Genomic DNA, 19,327 nt, shown 5'->3' on the forward strand with positions numbered 1-19,327 from the left:
TTCCAAAATACTTGACTTCTTATAGCAGTGCTTCTCAAATATAAATTGAAAAGCACCCCCCAGGAAAGAAAAAACCTGTTGCCCCCCACACACACTTTTTCGCACCAACTACAAATAAGAGATCTATAAAAACATGTACCTGTATCCTTTTTAATACTAACAAAAGAAAAAAAAACAATATAAATCAACTTTTTTTTTACGGCGTTCATACAGCTTACAGGTTAAAAAAGAGAAAACTATGTGCCCACCCGCCGCTCTGACTCTAAATATGATTATCTATAAAAGTTGTTTAAGTATACCTAAAACTGTAATCTTTTACAATAAAAAGAAAAAAAACCCAACAGCAATGAAATGGATGAAATCATCTTTCAGTAACTGTTACTTTTTACAGCCTTTATACAGATTAGTCTAAAACTGAAAAAAGTGCATCAAAGTGCATGAAATACATTTTTTTAAATATTTTTTGCAATTGCACTTAACATGGCAAAAACAAAGCCCTTTCCATGGGATCATCTGCACCCCGGCATCGCCCCTTGGCCCCCGCAAGGAAGGCGGCCCCACTATTTGAGAATGACTGACTTATACCAATTCAAACTAATCAATGTTCAAGCAAATACAGTTGGAGTAAATCTACTTAATGCTTTCTTGACAAAACTCATGTTAAGGTCTGTTTGGGTCATACATTGCAATACAATACAGTTGCAATACATTGCAATACCGTTTGAAGCAAAGGAAGATCTGTCTCAATGTGAGGTTACAAAAAAGATTCAACAAAACAAGCGCAATTCCACACATTATACCTTCTTCAAGGTTTATTGCATTAACAGGCAATTTAGTTTGGCAGTAAGTCATTGTATAGATATAATATGTCTGGACTTGCAGACCATTAAAATGAGAGAGTCATCATTGCTTTTTGTAATAAAAATCATTTCTCCCTTCTTTTTCTCCCTTCTTTTGCCTCTCACAGACGTCTAAAGCCATTGGATATCTCTCTCTCTCTCTCTGTCTCTCTACCTCTATATATATATATATATATATATATATATATATATATATATATATATATATGTGTGTGTGTGTGTGTGTGTGTGTGTGTGTGTGTGTGTGTGTGTGTGTGTGTGTGGAGACAAAAAAAGCCATGGAGGACAATGAATGAGACACAAAGGAGTTACAAGGTCTATGATGATAATATACACTGAATAACATGAGGTCAAATTCAAATTACATGTGTTGAACATGTGAGAACAAGTAATCAAAATCTAGCTTGAAGTTATCTATTAGTACGTCATTTAAATTATAGTTTGTGCGTGTGTGTGTGTGTGTGTGGAGGGGGGGGGGGGGGGCACCAGGAGTATGTGTGTGCACATACACAGGAATGCACATTTTTTGTAGTATTAGAATGTGTAATTGCACAGAAGGTGAAAGGTGCTCATTTATTATTATTTTTTTAATTTTCAGGCAAGTAGACACAACAACAACAACAACAACAACAACAACAACAACAATAATAATAATAATAATAATAATAATAATAATAATAATAATAATAATAATAATAATAATAATAATAATAATAATGAGTGAATCTATCTATACATCCATCCATCCATCTGAATTTTTTTAACAGGATTGTGGAGTGACTGTACATTAAATGGGGATATTTTTGTCATGCACAGATTAAGACAGTGGTGACATCAGAGACAGTACAGAACATTACTGATGGATAAAAATTCTACTTCAACTTTAAATAATTGACCACCACAAAGACATAGGGGATGAACCGTCACTTGGTTAATCATACGGCAGCATGAAAATAAAGTGCCTGCCGCATTCATTGCATCACAAACGTTGTAACTCACTGTCTAAATTACTAATGAACTAAATTATGACAGACCCACACTGGTAAACAAATCTGTGCAAACACATTACCGGACAAACACACACATACACACAACACTAGATTGTAATCATGTGGACTAACTAATAGAGCACAGCCCACAATGACACTGTCTCATTTTAGCCATGTGTTGACTTTGAGAGAGTTGAAGGAGATAGGAGCACGTGTAGTAGCTTTGTGTGTAAGTGTGTGTTTGAATTTATCCTCATTGCACTCTCCTTCTGAACGGCTCGCCATGAGTGGGCAACATCTGTTTAACGATTGTTTTGTGTTTTCTGTGGCATTCAGTATGTACATATATTTGAGACGACCAGACAATGGACACCCTCATCTAGTGGTTAGAATGTGTTTGTGCGTGTACAGATCTCAGTGCGAACCTTTTTTCTTTTTCTTTATACAGCCCGCTTACTCTCCACAAACAGTACGCCATATTCTCAGACAGGCTGCACAAGAGCCAACATCAGCCAGACTTATCGGGTATTAAATTTGCCCCGCAATCTCCATTTCATGAGCACCAGTCTATAAACACTATTGATTTTCACACAGTGGATTTTGCACTTGAATCAGGTGGAATGCAGCTTTGGCTGGTTGTGTTGACCGGCAATGAATAATAATATTATGCCTTTTTCCTACTTTCGTGATAATATGAATCCACTTTTAGAGTATTATCAAGATGATATTTTTACAATATGTATTACATACAATGCACTATAGTGGTTGTGGCTTCCATTCTGGCTACGGCCTTCCTGTGCGGCGTTTGCATGTTCTTCCCATGCCTCAGTAGGTTTTCTCTGGATACGCTGGTTTACGTCCACATTCCCAAAAACATGCACGGGAGGCACATTGGACACTCTTAATTGCCCTTAGGAGTATTTGTGAGTCTAAAAGGTTGTTTTTCTCTGGGTGCCATGTGATTGGCCTACATCAAGTGTACCGCCGCCTGTTGACCAGCTGATGTGCGACCCTTGAGGGCAAGCAGTTAAGAAAATGGTCAAACGGATTGATATTACTTACAGCTTAGCATAACTATCTAGTCACCCTTCCTCGTCACCGCTGTATGCAACTCCGGTTGGTCGCTCCAGTTTATCACTAGCTTGACTATCCTACCAGAGCTAGTTTGTTGTTGCTGCTAGCCTCTAGTTTGTTGCTCCTGGTTGCCACCGGCTTGCCAGGTTCGTTTGTTGCCGGTTCATTGATTCTGGTCGCCACAAGCTTGCAACTTCAGCTCATTGCTTGAACTCATCGCTCGCTTGAAGCTCCAGCTCATTGCCAGTTTTATGCTCCAGGTGGTTGCGAGCTTGACGCTCATCTTGCCCTTAGCTTGATGTTCCTGATCGCTGCCAACTTGACATTCCTAGCTTGTCCCTAGCTTGTTGTTCCTGGTTGCCGCCATCTTCACACACCAGCTTGTTGCCCATAATCCCTCTGGTTTCCAGCTTCAATTCCTTTCCACTTATGATATTGTGTCACATGTTTACACCTTTACTTGGCAGATTGATATTGTGTGATACACTTTGGTTTTGTTTCCACCCTCAAAACTAAACCAATGAAGTTCTCCAATGTTGATCCTGTGCCAGTAAGTAGGTGGATTGTTTTAGTGAGTTGGGAACATGTCTTCCTGGGGAGGACTTTATACCAGTGTTTCACAACTTTTATTCAGTTAAGGCCGTTATTTTAGATTGTAGAATTTTTTACTGTACACTTTCAAAGCAAAATGGCACCAAAAGAGGATCTCATAAATGTACTTTCTCAGTAAAATTTGGTCATCCTAAATTGAAAAATATGCTGATATACTCAAAGGCCTTATTCCTTTGTATAAATGGCAACATGTGGTTGTACAGGTTTAGTGCACAATTTTCCATGACATTGATTAGGGGACTTTCATTTGGATTTGGCACTCATCTTTGACTAGGATGTGTGGTCTTTGTGCACTCACCAGGATACGAAGCAGCGAGGTCCCGCTTGGTGTATTTTCAGGAAGACTGATGTTGTAGAGAGACTTGCTGAAGATGGGTCTATTGTCATTCTCATTGATAAGGTCAATAAAAATGCGGGCAAATCCCACATGGTCAGACATGGACTCATTGGCGAAGAGCTGGAAGAAGGACATGATTTACATCTATAATTTACATTTCAAATTGAATTAGGGATACTTTAAGGTCACAGAAGGTACACATAAAAAGGTGACTCTCTAAATTTTAGAGTTCAAACACATTTTTTGTTTATATAGCTGATACTTGATACTTGCAAGTGCATTTATTTTAGACCTTCCTGTTGTTAGGAAATGGGTCTTTCAGTGTTTGAGACTTTACTCAGTCACCAAAGGAATTCATATTTGTTGCCCAAATCTTTGACTTTTTTTTCCCAAAGTTTCAGAGTTTGGATACAGAACAGACATGGTAATATTTGGACATTGTTATTATACATGAAGCATATTTGGCAAGGAAATAAGCAAACTTACCGAAAATCTGTAGCTGCGGATGCGCTCGAAGTCTAGCGGCATTGCAACCCTCATTCTGATGTCGGCACGCCCTTGAACGGCCGTGGGGGAGATGGTAAAGTATTCGGAATTGTTTCCTGTCAGGAACACCTGGAACATGCTATTCACTCCCTGCCACAGGAAGGATAAGCAGTTACACAGCATTACACAGACAAAAATGGATTGTCGTATGATTGATGACATATTGATATATTCAATGAAAGCGATGGATGATAAAATCGATGCCTTTAACAGTAGCCTGCGCATGTTTTTTTTTTTCAATGATAAATGGTGGGGCAAGATATATCTTATTTTTCAAAAGGTAGTGAAACCATTAGTAGACACAAAATATTTGGAAATGTTGCAGCTGATCTATGGCTTTTTATAGGCTAATGCATTTTAAAAGAGTTCAAGCAACTTTTAAAGCATTGATAGAGAGAGGAGGAAGGCTGGCAGCCAAATAGTGATGTAGAAAACTTTCTGATTCCACTTTTTCTGTCCGGAGATTTCGTTTGGACACAGTCCAAAGGGATTTTCCAGTTATTCTTTCTACATTTGGACACATATCAAAGTATAGGATTCTGTTTGTTTTAATACATTTAAGAAGTGTTATATGAGCAGAAAGAGATGTTGTGATTTCTGATGACAACCGTGACTATCTACCTAAATACAGAAACGTACATTGGGGATTTGGTTTTGGCTTACAAAAAGCTGCCAAGTCTATGTGGGATGGCGTTTGAGTTGGAAAAAAAGTGCAAACTATTGAGGTGGCTCTAGAGTAGGCACTTTGCAATTATTAACTATGCAATGGAAATGCCCTTCCATTTAACATGAAATTCAAAAAGCACCTAATGTCTTAGTCTGTCTTTCAAACTCCGATAATCCCTCAAGTAAGAAAACATGAATATAAATCACGGTGGGGTCAAGATGACACCACAACTATGAGAAGTCCGTGGCTGCCTTGAGCCAAGGAACCATCTCTGGAGCGCTGCCTCATCCTCTCGAGAGCTGCAGGGCAGCCGGTCGCATCACCGCCGTGGCAGGCAGAGGAAGATGAGTGCACTGGTCGATTGGTATTTTGCTGGCAGCTCAAATAGCCCCCTTGTTTTTGTTTTTATCTGTGTGAGAACCATTGTGGCTGATGGCTCCTATTTAAAAGACCATCCAATATGCAGGGATGTCACCTCAAACTGCCCATAAATATAATTGCTCATCCATTTACTTCAGCCTTTAGAAGCCCCTGATAAAAGTACCCTGTCACGAGTGACATCCACAAAGTTTGTTGACAGGTTCCAGTCGAAAAAAGTTTTATGGATGCCAGCCGAGCAGAAGAAGGGATGGAAGAAGTAACAGCCAAAGAGAGAATGAGAGAGAGGTAAATACCACTTGTGTCATAGACTCAAAAATAAAACATCTGCCCATTATTCCCCGGACTACAGGAATTTAAGATTCCTGCACAGGTAGTGGAGTGTGAATGAGTGTGCGGATCATTGCTGACAAGTGGGTTTTACCAGATCGCAACAGCAAATCAAAACAAAAACAAATTATATCTAAAACATGCACTTGGATGTCAAACGAATGCATCAACCTCCAGCATGTCGAGATCTACTTTCTTTGATGTTGAGGGGATGGTGGATTGTCTTTGTGCAGTTGTTTACACACTGATGAGTATATTTTCATACTTCTTTGTATAAGGGCTGGGAATCTACAACCATTTCAAATTGAAAATTGGAATTGTGAACCTTTGGTGTTATCAACACTTCGTAACGATACTAAATGATACTGAAGCTAGCAAAAACTAACACAATATGAAGCCCTTAAAAAAAACAACAACAAAAAAACAACTAAAACTAGATCTCATACGATGAGAACTCACAGGATTAGAATGCCACAAGATTTCTCGTTCCTGAATAGTACAAGTATATTTTCTCCTTTTTGGGGGAGTCAGAAGTTTAATAAAGTACACAGGAGATTGCCCTGAAAGTTAATTCCCTGCACAACAGTAAAAGACAATTTTATAAAGGCAACGACTGTGTACACATTAATGTTGACATCCTGACAAAGTTGCAGTTCCTGCTGTTCACATTTTAACAAACAGGGCTGACGCAAAAGTGTTTTTGAGCCGGCAACATCAATCCCGTGGTTCTGATGTCACTACGTCACATCGACCAAAATTTATGTGGAACGCGTTATCCAAAACCAAGGAAAAAGTTCAGTTATAAAATGTTGATTAACAAAAAAAAATGTACACATAAAATTTGGTTATTCATAGTAGAAATGTGTTTACGTGCATATTATTTTATCTGAATACCAAAATGATATTAGTTCAAGTGGACAATGTACAGATTTGAACAAAGCATTGAACACACACAACTGCAAATTCTTTTTTTGACGTCAACTGGGAAAAAGAAAAAAAAAAGATTAACGTCTACATTAGATAATCAAAGGATTTTTGGAGGACACTTAATATTATGATTATTACATTTTAATCAGATTTTAAGAGGTAAACAATCCTGTTCCACGCAGCAGCACATTACTTGTTTAAACTTATGCTTCTTTGCAGACCCCCATTAGTTGCCTTATTTTTACAGCCGCTCTTCTCCTCTACCTCTCCCCACCATCCACTTGACTTGCAGTTATCTGACAAATTCCACCCTGACTGCTTCTGTGCCTAAATCAATCAGAGTTGACTAGCTTTCTGCTTATCTGCACCCCGAGTGATTGATTTTCCTCGTTAGGCATAATTTGATGCTCTGTCCCATCTCTTCCAGAGCAAATTAAATCGTAGCAAAGTCCAATGTGCAGGTGTCGGCTGTGTGCACAAGCATGCGCGCGGCATCTGAGAATGAAACGGAGTGAAAGAAAGCTTAACGTGAGCTGAGAGTGTGCATGTGTTGTGACTGACTGAGAAATAGATAAGGCTAATGGTAAGTGGCAGGAACATTAAGCGCGCCGTTTAAAAATGTCTAAATGATTACTATTGACAGACAATGTTATCAAGTCAACATTATAGCGAAAAGCAGCGGCACCGATCAACCCACCTCATCCTTGTCCTCGGCCTGAATGAAGAGGGGCAGCGCGAAGCCCACCTGGGCAAGCTCAGTGATGCGGACACGGTACTCAGAACTGTTGAACTTTGGGGCATTGTCATTCTTGTCAATAAGGAGGATGGTGAAGGTGGTCCTAACCGTAGCGTCTGATGGACTGCGATCTTCTTTCAGCTCGGTGGCCTTGAGGGATCCACAAAGGAAGCGGCCATTGTGTAGAAAAGGATGACGAGACCAAGACAAAAGACACAATACGTCACACTAAATGTAATTTCTGATGGAAGCTGTCAGCGCACAATCTCGACAGGCATTTAAAGCTTTTCATTTATCGAATCAAAAAGAGCACAGGCTGAATCGGAGGGCTCAGAGTGAGGCCAAAGGAGGACTGCCACAGGTAGACCAACACACTCACAGACACAATGAGATTTAAGAGAAAATTGTCCAATTGAGAAGACCTAATTACACAATTTCTTTCCCTGGCTGTCTGAGTATTGAAGCCCCTCTGCAAAGAAAAAAAATAGGGGGTTGGGGGGCGGGGTTGAAAATGGGCTTGGGCTTTCTACTGTCTGTTGATAGTTGATAGAGGAGTGCTACAATCAGTAGAGCATACTGCTTGTGTCCAGATAATAAAGGTAGTATAGCCCCAATCATTCCAATGTCACTTTGCCTTCATAATCTCAGCCATTATCTGGACCGAAGTTGAAAAATTAGTTGCATTACTCTGCCTTACAAAAATCAATAGCAGCGCCACCAAGGAAGCATAAGCAGAGGGAAAATGTAGGGAGGAAAAAAAATCTATATCTTATAAATACATTTTTGGGTGACATTTTTTCCAGCACTTTCCCTTATTCTGTTTTTCTATTTTAAAATTATTGATTTCAATTAAAATGATGAACTAAGACTAGAATACGTTTGTGACAATCACTTTTTGTATTAAACCAAGAAAACGTGAGCGAAAGATACCACTGGCCTCACTCTAAAATACGTGCTGATCTGTATGACGATAATTAGAAAGTAAAATTCACACGGAGTTGCGTGTGAAAGCTGAGAGGCTGAATTAAAATGTGTACAATGATTTAGAATATTTAGACAAAATTGAACTTGTAGTTGGAACGATTTGGAAAGAAATGCATTTTTGGCTTTTGACAATGTTGTGTAATTAGTGAATGGGACAAATGCAAATAATATAATAGGCTTAGTGATCTGAACATGTTGGAAGTTGAATATTTGAATCAATTAAGAAATGATGAGCGAGGAGGGAATAATTGAGTCTTTTGTTCTAACGTTCTAATGTATTTTCGGGTAAAAAAAATGTGTTCAGTTTTGGTATGTGTGAATGTTTGCAATAGGAATCATTGCTCCAAGGTAGGAGTGCACCTGACACTTGAGAATTGGAATGGTGAGAGAAAAATGTAGAAATTGGAGGATGAAAGCATATTTTAAAAAATTGAATATTTTAGTCTGAATAATTCATGGTGAAAATGTCAAATCTTTGAAAATTGGGAATTTGTGGCTTCATAAGAAATAACATGAAGTGAAGTTGAAATGCCTGGAAGAGGTCAAAAAATGTAGAAGTAATCATAAAAAAAAAAGAATAAAATCTTATTTTCTTTTATTTTTGCGGGTATTTTAACAACAAAAACATTGAATTTTCGTAATTGGGATTTTTGACATAGGTAGGAATGAGCAAAAAAATGTATCTACAGTACTTGGATTTGTTAAACAATGTAAAAAAATATTAGCACCTCCCCACCCCGCAGTAATCAGTCATTTTAAACATTTTAACACAACATTTTGCAGGTAATTTAAAAAAAATATATACATTTTTGTATCAGTGTTTTAGCATCGGCAATCTGAATTTTAAATTGGCAGTGGTTGACCTTGTAAAAAAATTGAAATTAGAGTAGAGAAAGATTTATTTATTTATTCATTTTACAAAGTGTGTATGTATTTAATGGTGAAAATATTGAATGTGCTGCATGTTTTCATTTTGTTGTTTTTTGTCATTTTTAATTTGTTTTTAATTTCAAATACACATTAACCAGTATGTGTGTGTGAAATGTTAAAAATGCCATTGGGAATGAACGGTTAATTTGGGGCAAATATTTGTCATTTTAGGGGGTCATATTGTGAGCAGCATTACTGTGCAGTTCAAGTGCAAACGATTTGACTGGAACTTTACACTTCACAGTCACATTGATAACAAAAGCTCTTTGATTGTGTATCTTTCCACTTTCAGCAGCTCTTCGACATCCATTTCACGCACCCTCTTTGCACTGTGAAAACCACATCGTGCACAATAGTGGCTGAAAAGAAATTACGGGGGGAGACAACAGAGGTTGGAAGTTGAGGAGATAGTGGGTGTGCAAGGCAAGTGTGATACACTTTAGGCTCAGGGCACGGACAGGAATTGAGAGACGGCATCTACTTCAAAAAAGGAGGACAAAGAAGAGAGGGAGGGAGCAACATAAGGGCCCTTCACAGCATCAGTGAGGGTACTAAATCCTATTCCTTTATCTTGTGCTACTCAGTTCCACAAACCCTCCCTGGACAGACTGCGGGCTGTTTACTGCTCACAAAACTGCAAAGGGGACATTATCAAAGGATCAAACCACAAATGCCTGTGCACATTATCGGGATAACAATTTTGCAGGAGCGTATTATCTACCGGTCTACATGTGTTAGATGAACTCTTGACCTTGAAAGGGAGCGTTTAGACCTTCAGATTTCCAAGAAAATACAAAAGTCTTGTGTCACCTTTTTTCTTATCCATGACAAAATGATCATATTCAACAAGACTGAAGCCTAGTTATTTGATACATCACATACATATGTGACTCGTTGGACCATTTATTGTAATTAGTGTAAAATAGGAATGCAATTTTACGCTCGTAATTCTTCTTGATACAGTATACGTCAGCTTTTATAGATCGATTGAAAGCCCCCAATATTTGTAGTAATTACGGTTTAATTTATGGACTCCTTTTCAGAGTTTGAAATGTCCAACTGCATTTGATTGCACCAGATACCTAGCGGCTAGTGATAGCGTAATTCACGAGGAGTTTATTAGCGTCCTTAATCATGACTAAATCTGATTTTTCAAAGTTGTTGTGTCGATGTGGGCGGAGACGCACGAGTCGAGATGGGGAGTAAAGCTAGGATGTAGCAACCACTGCTGTGCAGGCCAACTTCAAAACAATAGTGTATTTATGGCCGTTGCATTGGTGTCCATCTTATATTTGGTGTGTTTGGTTTGAAGTTGGTCTCTGCAGCTCACTGTTGGCATGAGATGACTTTTTGTTTCTGCCCATCCGACCTTGTTACACTGAAGCTGACAGGAAGCAAATTCGGTTCATATTTTTTATTAAAAAATTGATTTGAAGACGTTCTATATCGATTCTGAAGGATAGTAAATGAGAATTTAGATTATTTTGTGAATGGATTTTTTGACGAGCCATATATTTGAATGCTCATAAAGTTAAAGAATTACACAAATATGCCTTAAAAACAACAAAACTTCAGAAGTTTGATGTCTTAGGATTTTTTTTAATTTATTTAGAATGCATTTTATTCCACTTTTTATAACACATGACTACAGGTTTTACTACTGTTTCATGGGTTTCAATTTCACTGATAGCTGAGGTCTTCCATATGTATATGACAATGCGCTAAAGTTTGGAGAATTAAATATATAAGTATGCTTCAAATGATGCAAAATAGAGTTTTGGAAATAGTGTACAATGTGGATTATTAATGCATCAATGCATTGTTTTTTTTTTTACATCAAGGGCATTGAATATTACAAAATAGCTCAAATTATGTATAAAACAAGGCATAAACTGCTTCCAGGAAATATTGAAAACATGTTTTAATGCAGACAATTTAAGAATATAATTTAATTATGAAAGGAAATGTTGAAGAAGTCAGATACCACACTACACTGAAAAGCAGTAGCGAATCATTTTATGGAGTGAAAATACGAAATAATTTTTATTGAACATTAAAGAAAATAAATGAGTTGACCTTTGTTCATGAACAAAAAACTTGAAAATTATGAATCGTTTTTGTGTTTTTGTTTGACAAATGTGCCATATACCTTATACCACTATATACCAAGTTAAATTGTTGCAGCAGGTATTTAGGAATTATTGTAATTGTGTATTGAATCTATAGGCAAATGTATGTTAAACATGTAAAATATCTCATAACAGAAATGCAATTATTTGATTGAATTATTTGGAGAGAATGCATATGAATAAATGTATATGAGGGTGCGGCAATTACATGCAATGCTTCAGCCATAACCCTTTTCAATCAGCCATTGATTCCCCATGTTATGTTCTCGATTGCTTGATTTTAGCTTGATGTTCATTAAAATAAACTAAAACGAGAATATGTGACTCAACAATACAAACTTGTCTGTAGCCCGATAAAGGCGACGCAGAGGCATGCCTGTTCACTCTATGCCGTGAGAAATCTTTCCAAGACATGAACGCCCATGGCCATTTATCAGCTCACCTTGACAGTAAGCGTGAATCCTGCTGAGTAGAGTGGGTTTTCTCTGTCCAGTTGGCCATTCACTGTCAGAGCACCACTGATGTAGTCGAGGGAAAAAACACTGTTGGTGTTCCCTAGATGGATGGACGAAAAGATGGATGGAGAGTGAGGGGAAAAAGATAAGAAAGTCAGGAAGGCAAACGGGACTGGCGTTGTGCTTAATTCAACAGAACCCCTGGGATGCAATACAGAGCCTCTGGAAGGGAAAGGTGGTGGACCAGCAATCTGGATTTCTCTTTCATGCAATATGGATGGAGCTTCTACTGCTCTCCCTTTCTTCACTCCACCTTAGGCTGACCCACCACTGCTAACCTGTTCACACTGCATCCGCTTATTTCATCTCCACTGTCCAAGCCTCTTTCCCTGCTGCACTTTCTATACTGGCAACTGCATTATGTTTATTGTTAGTTCAGGTTTACAAAAATCATGCTTTAGCATATCAAAACAACTTTATTACCCATTATTAGTTTTTAAAAGTCCAATAATCTTCAATAAGTGATTAATCAAAATGTCACCTAAACATAAACAGGGGACTAATGAAACAGCTAATTAGCTGTCATGAGAAAATATTGATTTATAATGTAGACTTTTAAACTGTTCATAATGAAAACTATTCATAAGCAGTGAAACTTTGGTAAGTGAAATTGAAACTAAAGCATTATGTGTACATGTTAAAGGATAAACATGAACACCTCTGCCCTATAGTTGTGAATGTTACTCACTGTGGCAACTTGACACTATTCAAGACATGCTTAGAAGAAAGTTAATGGTTTTAATACACGGTACAGCCATTCTCTAATTGTCGTTGAAACACTACAAAGTTTGACCATTTTGGCTTTTGTGAAAATTTCGTGTAAACCCACCACGCATAACTCTGAAAAGTCACTTGAAAACACAAAAAGAGGGGCACCCTGGATGGCCCACACAAATATCATGCATCAAAAACAATATGTTAGACAGCGATTTGGGCCTACATGCATGCATACGCATAGAGTGTTTCTGAATTTTTGTTTTGAAGACCTCCTCAGATAGCCCTGGCCTAATAAAAGCCTGACTGCTACTAGTTTTACATGACTAGTTAGAGCAGGGGTATTCATTGTGTCGATCGCGGTCGACCATGAGCACGTCTAGCTATTGTTAGTCGACCGCGTGACATCACACTACTGAGAAAAAAAAAAGTCAATAGAGAGTACAGCGTTGTTTACATCGAATGCTGCTCACACTGGGAGGTAAAGATGATCAAGAAACAGATCGTCACAACCTTGCTTCAGGGATGAACTTCAAGTTAAAAGCCTTACAAATCCAAGCATTGTTTGGTCTCTTGACAAAATGATAGGAAGCAGATTTTCTGCAAGTCTCATTTATCTTCTAGGTCAACAAGCTAAAAAAATTAAAAACAGATCTTGTTCCATGGTTATTGTCCGGTAAACATTTCTATCCTGCGTGGGTCATAATACTGGTCCCTGTCTGATAAGAGAAGAAATGACCCCTGAAAGCCTAAAGCGGAGCGATTTAGACTCTTTCTTACACTGCAATTAGAAAAATCTGAACTTGTGAATGACACAGCCCAGATGTGTATTTACACACATGGTGTTTACTAAACTGTTTAGTAAAGTGTAACATCACTACAACATTATTTGGTGATATCACCGCAAAAGAGGAGATAATAATTGAATTTACATTGCTGCATTTTCATCACCCGCTATTATATCAACAATAGCTCCTTACAAAGGTTCAGGAGTGAACATCATGTGTGAACAAGTGAATGTGGAAAAGTAGATCTCAGGGCCAAAAAGTTTGGGCACCCCTGAGTTAGAGACTGTTCTTGTTGCATGACTGCAAACACACACACACACACACACACATCAACACACGCTACGCATTACAATTCAAAAATAGCTCTCTCGCTTTTATTGTCATCCATTTTGAGAGTATGCATTTGTTGGAGAGCTGGAGAGGCCCCTATGCAATCTGTAGATAGACACAAGCCATACATGTGAATGTTATCGAGAAGATCTTCTCAATAAGAAGGCAAACAATAGAGCAGACGGAGCTGAATGAAATAACCCTGAAAGTCAAGTCAAGTCCGACTGGAACTAATTCACTTATGTCTTATGTCAATATATTCCGTTCTGACCAGCTGACGGCACACAAACTCCTCTATCTCGTCGTTACATTGTGTATGCTAAACTGAATACTGTGCAAACATGCTCAGCAAAACCTATTCACTGCTTATGAAAAAGTGGCACATATACGATGAAGTACGTCAGTACACATAGTCTTGAGTGCAGAACAACAACTTAGTGGGTTAAACCATGTCAGCACTTGCATGGATTGTTTGCGAAGAAAATAATACAATGAAAAGTATCGATTTTTTATATTGCGTGGCTTGCAGAATTCATATTTTTCACAATACACGCTATTGAGAAATTTTCAATTCCTTGGCCATTTTTTGTACATGCATCAAGGGCAAAAGTTTTTGGAGGACTCATACTTTATGTTTTCAACTTTTTGTGTTTCACAGCTCTGCTGCCAGTGATTCACATTGTTTCATTAAAGTCAGAAAGAAGAGTTTTTCAATTATTCTGAATGTGATGCTGATGCCTTTCATCCACGCATCAGGGAGATTTTAAAGTATCCTTATGTGGGTGTGGTTGGTCATAGTCTTGAAATGTCCTGCATGTAAAGAAAAATGTAGTCTTTTTTTTTCCCTTGTGTAGCTAAACCAAATCATGACAAGAATCCTCCCATAGTGCTTTCCGCCAGTCAAAAACATACTAGGTAGCTCCATTGGAATCTGTAAGTGTAAATGTGAAGGTTGTTTGTGTGTTAGCCTTGTGATTGACGGGTGATAAGTCCAAGGTGCATCCCGTCTCTCATCTTGACACCCCCCTCCGTGGACCCTGCATGGGGGATATAAATTGCTGAACAAAGCTTTAGGCTCTCACTGCCATACTGTCAATGTAGGGACAAACAACTCTCAATTGACTTTTGTTTGGTTGACTTTCAAATAAAAATGGATGCCTCATGTTTTTCTGTTGTTTGAAATGGTGTTTCTTTTTCATTGCCATGTAGTCTTTCCAAAGAGTTCCTGTGTGTTTTTTTTTTCTAAAATACTTTCAGGGGTAGATTTATTCAGTGCACCTGCAGAGCTATCATTAATTTTTAATGTCGGCTGCCGGGTTAGTAGGTTGACAGCAGTGGTCGGAATCTCAACAAAATTAAAAAAAAATAAAAATACACACACCAGATAAAAAACAGCATGACAATATCTTTGAAAATAAATGTTCATTTAACTTTTACATGTCAAAAACAGGGAAATAAGTCTTCTTTTTCAACAAAATTTCTTTTTCAACAAAATTTAGTCTCTCAGTTTTAAATATTAGTCACTGTAAATGGCAGACAATTTTCATGATATTAAAGTAGATTCAGTGTAAACATGTTCCACTGTAATCAAGTCTTTTTGGTGACAAATACAGTCCTGAAAATTACCAACATGCAGTAAAACATCTGTATGACAGGAAATAATCAAGAAATTAACCTAACATAGTTTAAAACTATTTTAAGTCTTTGGGCGGCATGGCTGAGCGGTAGAGTGGTCTCCCAGCCGAGCGGCTGTGGGTTCGAAGACACCGAACCCCCAATTGCTCCTGATGCTGCATCATCAGTGGGTAAAATCACTAGTTAGTGTAAAGTGCTTTGAGAACCCATGGTAGAAAAGTGCTATATATGTAAAAGTCCAAAGTCCATTTGCTTTCCAGCTGATATACACCTCTTTCAATAAGTCACCATCAAAGAGCTGCAAGACTTCCGCAGAGAATACATAAGTGGTGCCTTGGTTTAAACGAACCCGTAGTCGCTTTTGGATGCTTGACCTTCACAGCTTGATGCACATTTAAGGCAATTGAGACATTTTATTAGATAGACGACATACCCAAGTGACCTGGGTCACATTTGAAAAAATCTAATGTGTCGTTCACACTACCATGAAGAGATCAGATACAGGTTGGATAATAATGAAAAAAACTGGAATTGTGTCTCTTCAGACCGCAGTAAGAGTGCTGCTGTCTGCTTGTAGACGAATGTTTAATTGCATTTAGCGTGTATTTTAAATGCTGGTCAACAGGACTACGAGCGGGACGTGATTAGTTTCACGACAAAATATTTGACCGCGAGCCTCATTTGGTTGGACAAAAGTAATAGAAAGTAATAGAAAGGAGAGACCTCAAATCCTGAATGACACATGGTGTAAATGAGAGGTAAGTTTTGCATAGGATGGTTGTGCTTTTATAGGCGTAAATGCGGCCTACACCAGACTTAATATATTACCACCACCCTAGTGGATGTGCAACTACTCTTTATTTCAGTATGTTGAAAAAAAAAACATATTCCTCGGGGCACCTCGATTCACCCTCTTGTTTCAGTGGGGCCTGAATTAATATAATTTGCATGTTTTTTTGTAATGTGACGGCAGATATATACAGATAAAACCAATACAAGAATAATAGGAACATGCAGGTTCCATACAGATTTGGGATGTCGTTTAGAACCAAGAACTCACTGCAATATTTCAGAACATTTACAGAGCAATTCCTAAAACAAGCTTTTCTAAGTTTCTGTTGCCAGACTTGACTAGGGAAATACCGCTACTTAATATGACTACAAATTCAGTTGGTCTGTCAGTATTTCATTACTTTACAGCCATGCACCTTCACTAGAAATTGTTCTGTACTTTGCCATTCTCTTCACGTGCGGCTTCATAATGAACCTTGATTTGTACTTTAAGGGATTAGAAATCATTCTTCAGATGGTTTGTAGCATAGTAGAGAAGACATACAGTACTTCCAGATGCTAAGTCCAAAGTGCACAACAGCTGGGTCAACAGATTAACCCATGTCTGTGTTCCTCACTCCCTACTCGCTGCTCTATTATTGCCCCGTAAATCTGAAATAGAGAGGAGGGAACCTTCAGAAGCGAGAGCACAGGGCAAGTCTGTGGACAGAAGAGGACAGCTCCATTTGAGCCCTGAGGTAATTAACCTCAATTGAGGCCAAAAGGTGGACAAAGGGAGGGGCAAAGGGATGAAATTGACAAAGAATTATGTCAGGCTTTTCCAGAATTCAAAATTGTGTGGGGAAATAAAGCTAATGTCTGTCTGGATATTATAGATGCTTAATGTTTTCGTATGGACGTCATGTTAACAGATTGTGATCAATTCATTACAGTCATTGCTAAAGCATTATTTTATTTTTAATTGTGTTAATCTAATTTTTAATCGCTAACCCTGCACTCTGTATGCTGATTAGATCCATTTTTATGCATCACGCTTTTAATGCTTGAGTTGTTGGGTGTTGAAAATCAAAGGTCAATCACACCGCGAAGTGGACACTGACTGGCTCTCATTGTGTTTGGCATGATAGGCCCTTGTTGTCAATTAACTACAGATCTTAAATACCAGTAATCTAAAACCTTTAATGTCTTGACGCCACTATTTGCTTTTGTGCTGTCAGTTTACGTATATTCAGTCCGAAGTAGTTAGTCAATTGGAAATGTGTACCTCAAGTATAAACTGAAATGGCACTGTACAGTATCTAATTCCTATTATGGGGTATTTTCACCAGCAATCAATTTCTGCCTCATGTTGTAAACATATTTGCTTCAGGCTGCTATAGTAGCTTGTATTTTAAATAATATACTGCTGAATTGCTTTTCATTTCTGCAACAACGCCTGCGAAGTCTATTCCGGTCAGTTCTAATTGCAACAGAGGTTGAAATACCACAATCGAATTAAAAATGCAGTTAACGCATGCATTGACTGATTGGATTGAAATATCGTCCGGCGTACTTTCCCGGCTATCACTTCAGCTATCCAGTATATGTAAAGTACAATAAACGTAATGACAGTTTGGCTAAAACCTTTACCCACAATTTCTTTTGTTTGGTCTAACAAGCTGGCATCCACCCTTATGGAGCTGAAAACATTAACCATGACATTTTCAAACTTTGTAGAAAGAGATCCACTCTAACAAGATAAAATGACAAAGACTGACAAAAGGCTGCTCTTGCAATAGAAGATACAGCCCTGTCAGAGTGCTCTGGCCGGTCGACAAATTGAACAGGGCACTACGACCATATTCTCTCCTTTTGACCCAGCAGAATCCTAAAATGGTTCATATGTATGTAAGGTACGCAGCAAACTTCCACAGATCTGCTCAATATTCATGCGCATCAGTATTTATCTTGCCTTCAGCAAAAATAGCAGAGAGCTGCTTCACACAATCAGTGCCAATGTTTGCACATGGCACGTACTGTATATTGCATGCGCCAACACTGTGGTAATATTTTGACCAGAAAGCTGTGCCCTCTCAGAAACGATAGAGAAGATATTCATGCCAGTGAAACTGCCTGGGGCATCAGGCAGGTGAAATGAACTGACAGGATTCACGGAGTCTGTATGCCATATAATGTCCAGGCGCCTCGGCCCACTACGGTGACATCTGTTTTAAGAACTTTTCTTGCCAAGCTTCTTCCCGTGGCAACACTTGGAGTCACAAAAGTTGTGTACATTCATACGACAGGATGCATGAATAGGAATAGGAAAATATGTTTACTGGTCGTCCTGATTATAACGTGCCATCGTGAAACCTGTGTGTGTCACCATTGTTTAATATGTAATAATGCTGTTCATTGAACATGCCAAGCAACTCAGAAATTCCCCACAATCAATCAAAATGTGTTGGCCGTGTTTGTCAGTGACTGATAATAGATGAGCACGGGTATTATTTTATTTATTTTGCTCTGAATTTCTTTCAACAAAAAAGGGACTTTCTTTTAGGGCAAAATGGCTGTTAATCGCAAATTGGTCTTTATAATCCTTTATCTAGTGGACCCAGAGTAAGATATGTTACAAGATTGTGCTGAATGGGGGGTTTGAAGTTGTCTCTCTGAGCCACCATATGTGTGTCCCAATTACCCAAGAGGCTAAGTGGTCTAGAACTTTAATGCTCCTGGCAGCGTGCCTGAGGACAACAGGACAGGACAAGCAGTTTGTTTTCCTGGATGGATGTCCGGATAGACAGACGGACTACTGTAAAAAAGTCAACAAGCCTACACTAGAAAACCCAGGGTGCTGTGACTTGGGCTGGGGGGGAAAAAAAAAGTAGAACAGGTCGGGTAAGTTGAAAAAAAAGCTATACTATTGCAGAGACACGTGCTGTGAAGCAGACGAGTTGATTGTAAGTGGAGTCGTTGCTGACAATTAATGACAACAGGGAAGCAGAGATTACACTCAAAATTTCTCTTGTAAAATCTTTCCAATGCTCTATTTTGTTTAAATAGTATTCCTCC

The 19,327-nt window shown here is 38.4% G+C and overlaps 1 protein-coding gene across 1 annotated transcript in view; it reads right to left on the minus strand.

The window, feature by feature from the left end:
- cdh23 (cadherin-related 23) overlaps positions 1 to 19,327 on the minus strand; it is a 171,124-nt gene that overhangs the window by 69,485 nt on the left and 82,312 nt on the right. Inside the window, exons 10-13 of the mRNA XM_088421399.1 lie at positions 11,942 to 12,054; positions 7,418 to 7,606; positions 4,359 to 4,508; positions 3,834 to 3,992 (exon numbers count right to left, since the gene is read on the minus strand). Of these exons, the coding sequence (XP_088277525.1) occupies positions 3,834 to 3,992; positions 4,359 to 4,508; positions 7,418 to 7,606; positions 11,942 to 12,054 (611 nt within the window). The remainder of the gene's footprint in view (positions 1 to 3,833; positions 3,993 to 4,358; positions 4,509 to 7,417; positions 7,607 to 11,941; positions 12,055 to 19,327) is intronic.

The sequence above is a fragment of the Hippichthys cyanospilos genome, chromosome 8 (genome assembly GCF_059441005.1).
Source record: "Hippichthys cyanospilos isolate Australia breed blue-spotted pipefish chromosome 8, RoL_Hcya_1.0, whole genome shotgun sequence".
Lineage (NCBI taxonomy): Eukaryota > Metazoa > Chordata > Actinopteri > Syngnathiformes > Syngnathidae > Hippichthys > Hippichthys cyanospilos.